The sequence below is a fragment of the Natrix helvetica genome (assembly GCF_964273705.1).
Source record: "Natrix helvetica genome assembly, chromosome: 1".
NCBI lineage: Eukaryota > Metazoa > Chordata > Lepidosauria > Squamata > Natricidae > Natrix > Natrix helvetica.
The window spans coordinates 282187473-282200543 of NC_138548.1; the positions used below are offsets into that span (position 1 = coordinate 282187473).

General features: G+C 37.4%; 1 protein-coding gene across 2 annotated transcripts in view; it reads right to left on the minus strand.

The window, feature by feature from the left end:
* The window catches only part of FAM13B (family with sequence similarity 13 member B), a 72118-nt gene that overhangs the window by 25400 nt on the left and 33647 nt on the right, over positions 1-13071 (minus strand). For both annotated transcript variants that reach the window (XM_081955674.1, XM_081955673.1), the window contains exons 10-13: positions 11686-11812; positions 6004-6068; positions 4985-5039; positions 4529-4676 (exon numbers count right to left, since the gene is read on the minus strand). In XM_081955674.1, coding sequence (XP_081811800.1) covers positions 4529-4676; positions 4985-5039; positions 6004-6068; positions 11686-11812 — 395 coding nt within the window. The remainder of the gene's footprint in view (positions 1-4528; positions 4677-4984; positions 5040-6003; positions 6069-11685; positions 11813-13071) is intronic.

A 13071-nucleotide genomic window follows, 5' to 3' on the forward strand; every position in this document is an offset into this window, starting at 1 on the left:
TTTAACAAACACATTTCAAAGAAAAATAAATTTATACACAGGACAGATTTTTCTCACATATGTTTAAAGATAACACCCAAAATGCAGAGAAAATTCATATGCCAATTATTTATATGTCCAACATGTACATTTGTCTGAATTAGCAAGATATGAATTTTTTAAAAAGAAGCAAATTTCTAATAACACAACAGGTCTAGAAATCACTAAACTATATATCAAAATAGACTGTAACAGTAAGATTAATATAAAAGAATTCAATCTGATTTGAAAAAGAGAATAGAGAATCAACAAATCTAGTTCAGGATCCAAAGAGCTTTGCAGAGTACAAAGGGACTTTCAGCTTCGCCCAATAGTAGCCCCTAATCCTCCCCTTGAAGAAATCCCTACCATCTGAGGATATTCTTGAGCTGCATTCAATTTTATCACCAGAAGGAAACAGTTCCATTAACTCTGGAACTGTTAATGCATTGCATTTCTTTGGATCCTATTCCCAGAGTATATCAGCAAATAAAACAAGAAGCGACTGCTCAAACAAAGAGCCATTTTAAGTCGTTATCTGGCCAAAATACATATGTTTATCCTTGAATTCAGAGGAATGTTAGAACGTTCCCATTTGGAAATTAATATCACTATACCAGAGGTGAATTTCAGCAGGTATACACCGGTACGCGCATACCAGATTGAAGAATTTAGCGTGCCTTCACGTACCAGGGATTACGGAGGCCCCGTACCGGAACGGTCACTCCCTTAGCCTGCCCCCAACCTGTTCGCTGCCCCCGCCCGGTCACTGCTCTCTCGCTTTCTTGCCCCACCTGTCCGCATCAGGCTTGTCCTGCCCACTCACTTCCTTTGCTGGAGCGGAGAATTCAGTAGTTGGGAGAAGCCCATGTGGTGTGCGCTGCTCTCTTCTCTTTGACAGCCACCTGGTTTCCAATGGGGAGGACAGATAAATCCATGTGTTAGAGAGGGAGGAAAAACGCATGGATTTCTCCCCCCCCATTGGAAACCAGGCGGCTGTCAAAGGGAAGGAAGCAGCGCACGCCACGTGGGCTTCCCAACAGCTAAACTCCCCTCCTGTTCTTTCTTCGGCTGTTGGGAGAAGCCCATGTGGCGCGCGTTGCTCCCTTCTCTTTGACAGCTGCCTGGTTTCCAATGGGGGAGGGGAAGAAATCCTTGTGTTTTTCCTCCCTCTCTAACGTATGGATTTATCTGCCCTCCCCATTGGAAACCAGGCGGCTGTCAAAGAGAAGGGAGCAGCACGTGCCACGTGGGCTTCCCAACAGCCGAACTCCCCTCCTGTTCCTTCTTCGGCTGTTAGGAGAAACCCAACAACTTTGCCCAGCGCCTTTGGTGCCTGAAGCCCGCAGGGGCAGGACCGAAGGGTCAGCACCCAGAGTCGGGGTGTGGGGAGAGCCAAGTCCCGCTGATCTTGGCTGGCCCGAGCACTGGCTGCTCCTTTGCTCACAGCTCCAAGGCAGATGACGACGGCATCCCTGGCGCAGCCCCCGCCCACCCGCCAGAGAAAGGCAAAGCTCCGGGAGAGGCAGGGGGGTTGGCTGTGCCGGATGCGCAGCTCTGAGGCGGGGAAGAAGATCGAGAGACGCGGAGTCACAGACTCCCCTCTTTCCCCCCTCTCCACAGCTTGCCTCCTTGGGTGGGATCAGGGCACGCACGGGATGAGTGGAGTTTGCAACCAACTTCAAAGTGAATGGGGATGTTCGTGACTAAATGGGACAGAGAACATAGAGGGATACAAGGGAACGTGGAGGTAATCTAGTCCAACCCCTTCCCAAGGCAGGAGTCCTTACACTTCCTTCTGTTTGAGAGCTGTCAGTGGCAGACATGAGGGAAATGGTATGTGTGTATGTGCGTGAGGGGGGACGACAACACACCTACAGCACTTGCAGGAGGCAGTCAAGACCCAGTAATCCCTGCTGGCAAGCAGGGGTCCCCCTCTCCTCCACCCACCCACCCTTCTGGCAGAGCTGCAATGTTGGAGCTCAGAAGTGAGGTGGGGTTCTGCCATTCTAGAAGAAAAGAAATCTAGTGCAGGAAGAGGAGAAGGGACATAAAGGAGCGAGACCTTAAAGCAAAGCCTCTGAGTAACTGGGAAAGGAAGCCGTGCTTTTCGAGCGGCAGTTTTCGGCATGTTCCTCTCTCTTCTGAGAGAGAAGAAAAGAGAGAGAGAAAAAGATAGAAAGAGATAGAAAGAGAAAGACAGAGAAAGAAAGAAAGAAAGAAAGAAAGAAAGAAAGAAAGAAAGAGAAAGAAAGTTGGAGAGAGAGACGGAAGGAAGGAAGGAAGGAAGGAAGGAAGGAAGGAAGGAGAGAGACACAAGAAAGAAGGAAGAAAGAAAGAAAGAAAGAAAGAAAGAAAGAAAGAAAGAAAGAAAGAAAGAAAGAAAGAAAGAGAACTTATGATCACAATTGAGCCCACAATTTTGGTTGCTAAGCAAGAGTGTTGTTAATTGAGTTTCACCACATTTTCCATGTTGGCCACCCCCACCCAGGCACACGACTGCCAAGCCACTCCCACCTGGTCACATGACCGAGTCACTCCCACAAAACAGGCCACACCTACAGAATAAGTTCTAAAAAATTTTGAAACCCACCACTGCAGTATACTATTGATTGGTTCAGTTTGCAAGATAAACAGAAACCATAATCCTGCACTTTTGAGGTTGCTATACAGTTAGGTATTGTTATCCAGAAGTTCACCAATACCTTTACCACATGAATCAAAGCAAAGAAAACAAGAATTACATCTTTCAGGCTGATTCTCAAGAGAAACTATACTTTAATAATTTGGCATAATGCAGCAGCCTATAACCAATTATTAGAGGAATAACTTGTTCAAATAGAGATAACTAAAATATAAGCAGCAAATATGACATTTCATTTTTCAAAAATAATGCAAAACAGATTATATTAATGTTTACATGTTCTTAAGGTACACTTACTCCTATTAGGAATCTCTTTGTGTTTCTATCATACAACAAAAAATAACTTGAATGGCTAATCCAATGGCTGGAGAGCAATTTTATTATCTACTCATTTTGAGGAAATCTGTACAATTGACATCATCTAGACACCCATGAGATTAAGCTACAATTATAAAATAGAAACAGTATTTATATGGTGTATATACTACCCCATAGCTTTTTATAGCACTCTCTGGGTAGTAGTAATACAATGTAGAAGTATTATTTGCATATTGCTCCCCACAATCTGGACCTCATTTTACCGACCTCGGTAATATTAAAACCTTTTTTATTTTTTGACTACCTACAGCTTGCATGAGGTATAGAGGCTACCTTTTTCAAGCTATCTGGACAGGCAGAACAATAAAAGTGCCTTTTTATATAAGAGCATCTGGGAGCAGCCTATAACATGCTGTCTTTTGATTGCTAATTGTATGGAAAAAATATGTTTGTCCACATATACCAGCATTACAAGGAGCAACATACGACAGGGAAAAAAAGAATTGTAAAAGAAAAAGATAATTCTGAAATTGAATGTACTGTAAAGTTTTAATATAATTTCAGCTGTTGCAGATTCTGAAATTTTCTTGAAGACATTTTTATGGCAGTAAAAATGCACTTCTGCACTTTATGGTCAATACACTCCCTAACTCCCAAAAAGAAGAATCAAACCCATTCTTAAATATTACATATTAAATGTTACACAGAACACAATATTAGTTTTTTATTGTAAATTATAACTTCAGTTACTTCATCAGAGGTTAATATGAAAGTTGATGCTCTAAAATAGGGCATTTGTTTTTAAATTTGCATATTAGAACAAATGTATACCTTATTCTATATAAGCAGTAATAATTATTTGCTGGCATATTATAGCCATGGTAAATGTGATATTTGTTAAGTCATTATTTGCTACATGGGTGATGTGTGTTTATCACAAGAAAAATGATGTGTGAGAACATAATAGAATTATCAGCTCTTAAATTCTTTTGAAAACAAAATGGGCAGAATCCCGTATCTCCCTTGATACGGTACAATAAAAAAACACAGTGTGACAGACAAGCTCTAGCTAAGCTCCCTCATACATTCTTTTACAATGGAAAATGGGATTGGCATCATCGAAGTCAACACATCCTCCTTTTCTTAGCTATAGGACTAGGCAGAAGTGAAATACTTGTTACACAATTATCATAATGATCCCCAGCAATCTTTGCAGTTTATACATTGAGAAACAAGCATACCGAGGGGTACACAAATATTGAAAACCAGTGAGTCTTTAAAAGAATATAAGTAGAAATCTCCACTCTCACAGACTTCAAGCTGATTCAAGAAATTGTTAAAAAATTACTGGCAACTTCAACTAACATATATTTAGAAGTTTCAACTTCCCAAATCTAATTTTTTATTCTAGTGATTCATTTCAATAGATGTCTACTATACCCATTTGAAATACATGATTAAGTATAAAGAAATACAAACTTATATTGATTGCATATTTGAATTTTTAAAATTAACAAATTTTTGAAAAACATCAAAATCAAGAGTTACCTTCCCATTTGTCACCACCATTCACATTCTTCAAATCAAGATGTGGTAAAGAGGCACACAGTGTTGCTTCAGGAGCATTGTTATTTTTGTTTTTCAATTCCTCTGATTCATTTTTCATATTTTGATCAGAAATGTTGCTAACACAATCCTGTAAATAAACAATACACTATTACAGGTCAGCAACTTCCAGCATACGAGTAAATTTTTGTTTTGTGGATTTCAGTATGTTTTCCTGACTGATAAAAAGAATGTGAACTGCAAGCAAGCAATTAAGTAAACTAAACCTTTACAGATATATGGAATAGGAACCAGACAACAGAATGTCAAATACTACCTATCTGTAAAATTAAAATTAATATTCATGCAGTTAAAAAGTGAAAGTGGAAATATATTTGTGGATATATATTTAAAATGTGCCTAGATTTACAAGGGAAAGAAAAAAAAGCAAGCTCTCACCAAAATCATGTGTGTCGTCATTTTGCTACCATCATCAAACGATATAAAATCTTGCCTATAAAGGAAGTTAGGGAAGATTATTTCAAAACATTTATGATGACAGTTCTTATGGTCTCAACTCAGTCATATCAGTACAATTTAAAACAAAATAAACTTAGCTTTTGTCTGATAAACCAGAACAAAGAACTTTATACTTACGATTATCCCCACCACCACCAATCTAGTGATATTATTAATGCACACAGACATAAATACCTACACACACACACACACACACACACACACACACAAACCTAGTATCATGGCTAGCAATACATCTATGTATACAAAGCTGTACTTATGGTTTGTCAATTTAGCTATCATGATAAAGCACAGTATACAAAAGAAATGGTTTGGGAATCATTTAAAATATTTTCTAATTATGATTTAATAATGAATAACAAATCATGGTTCCTCAATTCAAAAAATCATGGCAAACACTGTTAAATGTGTTTCTTCTTTATTTATTAAACTAAACCTGAATTTATTGCAAAACTCTGTTTTATTTGTGTTGAGAAATTGTAAAGAATTTGGTTTACTCGGTTTTGTGGAAGTTTAATCAATGGTAAGCAGGATTTATAAAATAATTTCATAATATAAAAATTAGTTGACCAAAAGAAAGCAGACTGGCTGAGTTGAAGAAGACAGACATTTTTATACAATATTAAATTATTTTCTTACTTGGCTCTGGGCTTTTTCCTACTCTGAAGGCAACGATCACTAAAGCTATGTTAAATTAACCTTTCTGTATCCTGTAACACAAAATAAGGTTAGAATCCTTGCTCTAATACTATCAACTCACTAAATGTACTCAGTCCTAAATATTCTAAGTATAGACATTTTATCTGTTCTCCCAACAACAGATAAATGTCCTCATACTAAGGAAACCAATTCTGGAAAAACAGTTCCTCATAAAGATAATCTTAATAAAAAGTATCTTGCCCCAGACCCAATGTTCTCATGTATACTGCAGTACATACTTATTTCCAAAGGATTCTTTATCTTCACCTCCATCATCACATGGCTTCAACAATACGCCTGCAGCCTATTGGTGAAAACAAAGACCTTAGCATGGTAACCACCATTCTGTTTAAGAAAGGAAGAAAGCTGCAACATTCTGTGGTTCTAAGGGAATTTAAAAAAATATATAAACTACTTAGTTACTTTAACTTCTGGGGGGAAACTTTAGAAGTGCCCTGCTGAAGTATGCTAATGTAGATCAATTTGAGGCCTGAAGATGTAAACAAAATATTAACAACAAGGATTCTGAGGACTTGTCTCAGCTTATGCAGAATGAGCCATCTGCTGGACTCTAAAAGATACTATTAATCCTTGTTACTAAATAAAGCCGCAACATGGACAGAACATTGCTAGCAGAAAGCACTCATGCCACTAATAAAGAAACACAGTTAAAACTGGTTTATCTGTTAAATTTTAATTTAAAAATCTGTGTTTAATACAATGAGAAAATAACATTAAAAGTGATTATTGACTAATCCTTGTGGACAGCTGGTAGAGAAAAATACACAATTCACTGCTAAGCAGTAATAGCACTTCTTAATATAGCCTCTCCTCTGTCCCTTGGATCTGAAGATAGCTAAACATTCTTCAGATAGTTTTAAATCATTCGCTCTTTTCCTTTTTAAGTAAAGCACATTTTATACCTGGGATATAAGGGTGGTATTCAGTTCCCAAAGCCCTAACCAAAAATGCTGAAAACATGTATTTTAAAAAATTATTATTTACTTATACACTTTCTCTTTAAATACGTAAGTGCTTTGTAAACAGCGTGTTGTTCAAAAACCACAGAAGTAGTTCTGGAAATGATGTTCCAGATGAAACTTGTTTATTTGGGATATTACAATCCCCAAAGCACATTGAACTGCCTCTGGTATGGAGAAATCCAAAAACAAACTTCACCAAACCATCCTTGAAAGGGAGAATATTCAGAAAGTTAGCATGGCTTACTGGAACTGCAAAACTACCTTAACATTATCCAGAATGCCCTGTCTCTGGAAATTATAAATTTTGTATATCCCTAATATATATTTTTCTGTTTCTATGGCTTATATCAGAAGCCATTTACTATTATCATAAACATATGCATTCAATTTCTTGCCTCTTTTGATTTGAAGCATTTTAAATGGTTCTGTTAACAGTGACTAAAATAACAGCATGGTCTTATTTACATCCTTTACAATAGAAGGAAGGGCAAAACTATTGTAAAACACAACTGAAAGTTACATACATTCGAATATTTGCATTTTTTTAGAAAATTCCTTAAAACAGTACATATAGGATTCTAATGCAACTACTTTTATTAATATTTGTAATATTCATACAATGGTAGCATGCTAACATTATGTAAATCTTAGTAAAAGAAGTTAACATTTTAATATAAATATAAAGATGAATAATTCAGCTGTGCATTGCTAGGGTAGTATGGTAAGTTAAAATCCCGTGGAAAACATGCTAATTTATAATGAGGAAGACTACATTAATTAATTTCCTACAAAGCTGTTATCTTCCTTTAAAAAAAGTGGTAAATTAACTACAAATTGTCACTTTTTTCCTTTTTTAATTCTGAAATTTTTCTATAGATCTTTTTTACAATAAAGACTCCTTTTTACCACCCTGTAATTCCTTAATTCAGGATAGAGTCAGGGTGATTGGATGGAGCTGAGCGTTTACTGGCCAGATGCCTTTCCTGACACCCCACAGTACAGATTCTCTCTCTATTTTTTGCGCCCTAGAAGAGAAACATTTACTGCTACCTAGAATTGAAATCTCAATCTTCCAAGTGAGAGGCGGGCGTCTTCACCACTAGGCCACTAGGCCACTAGGCCACTCAAAAGGTTTTCTACAGTATCTTTGTTAATTTTTCCTTTAACGAACATTCACTCAGAGGTAGGATTCTAAAAAATAAATAAATAAGATATTTTGCAATATTCTTGGGGGTGTATCTCTTGAAAGAGAATGTCACCTAGGACAGGGCAAAAATCATATATTTTGCATAAGCACAAATTATTTCAGGAAAAAAAAATGGCAGCTAGCAGGAACAAAAAATGTTTGTTTTGTTCAAACACTGCTTAAGATTCGCAGCAAGTATTCCCATAAGTTTGGACACTAAATATATAGATATAAGAAAATACATATAATAAATATCTTCAAACATGATCTATAGTTTAGCCTTCATTTTGGGTTGGGGGGGCAGTTCCAGACTGGTCAGCTGCTTTAAATTTCTAGGCCTTGGTTAAAGTGTTTCCTGTTACCCTTTGTTTTGGTCTTTTTATAAATATACAGTACTGTGCAAAAGTTTTAGGCAGGTGTGAAAAAATGCTGTAAACAAAGAATGCTTTCAAAAATGGAAGTGTTAAACATTTATGTTCATAAATGAACAAAATGCAGTGAATGAACAAAAGAGAAATCTAAATCAAATCAATATTTGGTGGGACTACCCTTTGCCTTCAAAACAGCAGAAATTCTTCTAGGTACACTTGCCCAGAGTTTTTGAAGGAACTTGGCTGGTAGGTTGTTCCAACCTCTTGGAGAAATAACCACAGATCTTCTGTGGATGTAGGCTTTCTCACATCCTTCTGTCTCATCATGTAATCTTAGAGACACTCGATGATATTGAGAGCAGGGCTCTGTGGGGGCCATGCCATCACTTCCAGTACTTCTTGTTCTTCTTTACGCTGAAGATAGTTCTTAATGACGTTGGCTGTATGTTTGGAGTCATTGTCCTGCTGCAGAATAAATTTGGGGCCAATCATACGCCTCCCTGATGGTATTGCATGATGGATAAGTATCTGCCTGTATTTCTCAGCATTGAGACCACCATTAATCCTGACCAAATCTCCAACTCCATTTGCAGAAATGCAGCCCCAAATGTTCAAGGAACCTCCACCATGCTTCACTGTTGCCTGCAGACACTCATTATTGTACCGCTCTCCAGCCCTTCAACGAATACACAGCCTTCTGCTACAGCCAAATATTTCAAATTTTGACTCATCAGTCCAGAGCACCTGCTGCCATTTTTCTGCACCCTAGTTCCTATGTTTTTGTGCATACTGTAGTTGCTTGGCCTTGTTCCCATGTCGGAGGTTTGGCTTTTCCATGAAGACCACTTCTGGCCAGACTTCTCTGGACAGTAGATGGGTGTACCTGGGTCCCACTGGTTTCTGCCAGTTCTGAGCTGATGGCACTACTGGACATCTTCCGATTTTGAAGAGTAATAAGCTTGATGTGTCTTTCATCTGCTGCACTATGTTTCCTTGGCTGACCATTGCGTCTACAATCTTCAACATTGCCCGTTTCTTTGTGCTTCTTCAAAAGAGCTTGAACAGCACATCTTGAAACCCCAGTCTGCTTTGAAATCTTTGTCTGGGAGAGACCTTGTTGATGCAGTTTAACTACCTTGTGTCTTGTTGCTGTGCTCAATCTTGCCATGACATGAAACTGTCTTTCACAACCTCACCTTGGTAGCAGAGTTTGGCTGTTCCTAATCCAGTTTTATGCCTCCTACACAGCTGTTTCTGTGTCAGTTCATGACTGGGTATCAACCTATGTGTGACACTGATGATCATTAGCACCTGTTTGGTATAATTGGTTGATCATACACCTGACTACAATCCTACAAAATCCATGACTTTGTGTTTTTTTTAATAATTTTTTTTCATTTTTAAACATAAAAGACAACATAAAAAATATCATCCATTACATACAGCATGTCGTTTGGCTACAAGCTTTTTTGCATCCATATTTTCAATTACGTATACAGTCACAAATTTTCCATCTAATATAACCAGATACCACTTTCATTGTACATCATATATTCAATTACAGTTAATATTTCTTTCCTTTCAGCGAACCTAATTCCCTTGCATTCCTGATTGAAAAAAATAATAATCCCTGACTTTGTGCAAGTGTACCTATGAGAATGGATGCTGGTTTGAAGGCAAAAGATAGTAACACCAAATATTGATTTGATTTAGATTTTCTTTTGTTCGCTCACTTTGCATTTTGAAAACTGACAAAAATAAACAATCATTATTTATATTTCTGAAAGCATTCTTTGTTTACAGCATTTTTTCACACCTGCCTAAAACTTTTGAACAGTACTGTATATTATATGACAGTGAAATGTTTTGATCAGATTCAAAGGGAAAGACGTGCTTTAAAGCATTCACAGGTGTACACACTGCATCTGCCAGCAATACTTCAATATATGTGTGTCTTTTCCAAAGTTACGGAAGGCAGTTATTCACACCCAGGAAAAGATTCAGCTGCTCTGAGTTGCTGAGAAATATTATGTAAGTTCCCAGCTTCTAAACGTATTTCCCCCTTCCCCCTTTGAAGTTCCCCTTCAAAACATAAGTGCTGTAGTGAAATTGCAATATTTGGAACTCACAAGTGTGCACAGGATATAGTGAGCAGACATAAAATGGTGGGCATCCTATTAATTAGATGGGGGGGGGAATCTGAGCAAGCGCTGACAAAATGTGGGACATTAACACTTTGGAACTAAATTTTATGGGCACAACATTCCAGCTTTCTAGCAATTTTTTCCCTATAACAATGAAGGTTTAAACATAATTTTAGGCTAAGTGATATATATATTTCCCAGGGGCAAGTAAGCCCTAACATAGGTCTCTGCAGAGAAAAGAACAAGGTTCTCTGATAGAATCCTGAATTGTCCTGAAATGATCTGATACAACTCCCTGCTTACCCATCATGTTGCCTGGATTATCTTGAAAATACCTTTTATTTTCAATCCAACTAAGTTCGTACAGGAACAAATGTATCAAATTTATGTGTTCTTTTATGGATATTGCACTTGGCTTCTTGTCACAGTAGAAGGCAAGGAGAAGAATGGCAAAGTAAACAGTTTTAATTGGAATTAATTATGTGAATGCTTTAGTTAAAAGATTAAAAATAACAGATGAAAAGGTGAAAGAACACGGGGCAAATCATATTTTACCCCAAGGGCATGAAGAGTACAGTCTCCTGAGCCAAAAAGGGAAAGAAGCTTGAAAGAGTGTAAAGCCTGCTAGCATATGGATGGCTTTAAGGTCAATATATTAATTTGATGGACATGTTTAATGTCCAGAAGGCACTGGATTCATGTTCTGCATGGACAAAAGGCAATGCTCCTATCTATTGTTACATGAAAATGACAGAACTGTGCTCACAGGTGTTCCAAATGAGTGCCTAAAAGCAAAGTTCTTATAGCTTTGACTATCACTTGCCTTTTCAAGCTGTATTTACAGGTATATGGAGCACCTGCCAGTTCAAGTTGAGTTTCAAGAGAGGAGGCAAACTCTCATCCCATGGCTTGGATGACCTGCCTAGCAGACTGCATTAGACTTACGTTCCCCACCCAGAGTTACAAAGAAGAATTATGACGGTCTATGACCATAAAAATACTTCATTTAAAAGGAAGAATACAAGCATAGTCTGGAGACTCTCTTATATCAACAAAGAATGGGAAGTGAGGATATTGTTATTATAGCTATTTTACAGCAGGATAACAATATATTTACAAAACAAATGCTAACAGTATTCCTTCTGGTTATATTTCAGATTGCACTAAAATATTTTCAGACTACAGTTACAGGAAACAAAACTCAAAATGCATGAAGCATATTTTATGCTACTCTTACCTGATAATTTTCTTTTTCCTCAGACACAGGTTGTACAATTTCACTGTCTAATTTAGTGCAATTCACTGTTTCAGAGCAGTCTCCAAGATTCTCATAATCTTTAGTAATATTCTTTTCAGTATCATCCCTAACAAAAGGAACAAGATGCTAAATAATGAATTTTACCTGCATAAAACTATCTGGTTATGGGTTTAGGTTAAGGACTTTAAGCATTTACTATTTTGGTGATCATAATATTCTGGATTAATGAAATCAGAATATGTATGTACAACTGCATTTAGAAAAGAAAAAAAGTAAATTCCTAATATCCATTTATTATTGAATAAGATGCTCATAAATGTTATAGCACAAATACATATAACATTCTACTTTTGGGGATAACTTAATATTGTTCCTATCAAATCCAGCCATAGCCTGTAGATACCGCAATGATCCTTAGACTGCTATTCCCCAAAGCAAGGAATTTAGAACAGTGATAGAAAGAAACATATGTTGCAGTTGGTTGATACAAATTGATCACACTGAAACCATTCTGAAGCAACTGACATCTACGAAACAGAAGCTGCTGCCTATTCAAACACATTACTTGAAGAATAACTTCAGAAGAAGGGGAAGGGAATGAAACTTTCCCCTAAGGCCACTATATCAAAGAATGGATCTAAAGATGCTGCAGGCATCTTTGTGCTACAGGTAGTCCTCAACTTACCATCATTTATTCAGTGACTGTTCAAAATTACAATTCTAAAATAATGGGCTTATGACCCGTGCCCAAAGTTATCACCATTGCAGCACTTCCACAGCTACATGACAAAAATTCAGGCACTTGGCAGCCTGCCTACACTTACAATCAAGGGGCACATCACTGCCCATTTATTTGTTTGTATTTCATATTTCTTAACTGCCCATCTCCTTTTGGCTGCCCTGCACCCTGCTTCACTGGGCGGCAAGTAGTCCTGCAACCACATAGGTCTGCAGCTGCTTGACACACTCTCCCACCCCAGGAGCCTCAGCAAGCAGCAGCAAGCATTCATGCGCCTATGATGTCTTTCTTTACGACCACCCTCACTTATGACAGAAATTCTGGTGCCAATTGTGATGTAATAGTACTCAACCCTGTGGAATCATTCAGTTTGGGTATTTTATCTGCAGTTGGCTAACATCACTGAATATACTGTCAGCAACAACAATCTACAAATTATACTCCTTATTTAATTAGAATGTCCTGCAGGTAAATTCATGACCTGCCACAATTGGACAGCAATATAAAGTTCCTTGTTTATTCTTATGGGAAATTGATTTGAAGTAAAACACAGCAGAGCATGAATACATTATCAGAACACTATGAAATCTCTTATGAAATATATTAAGGATAATAGAAATGCTATC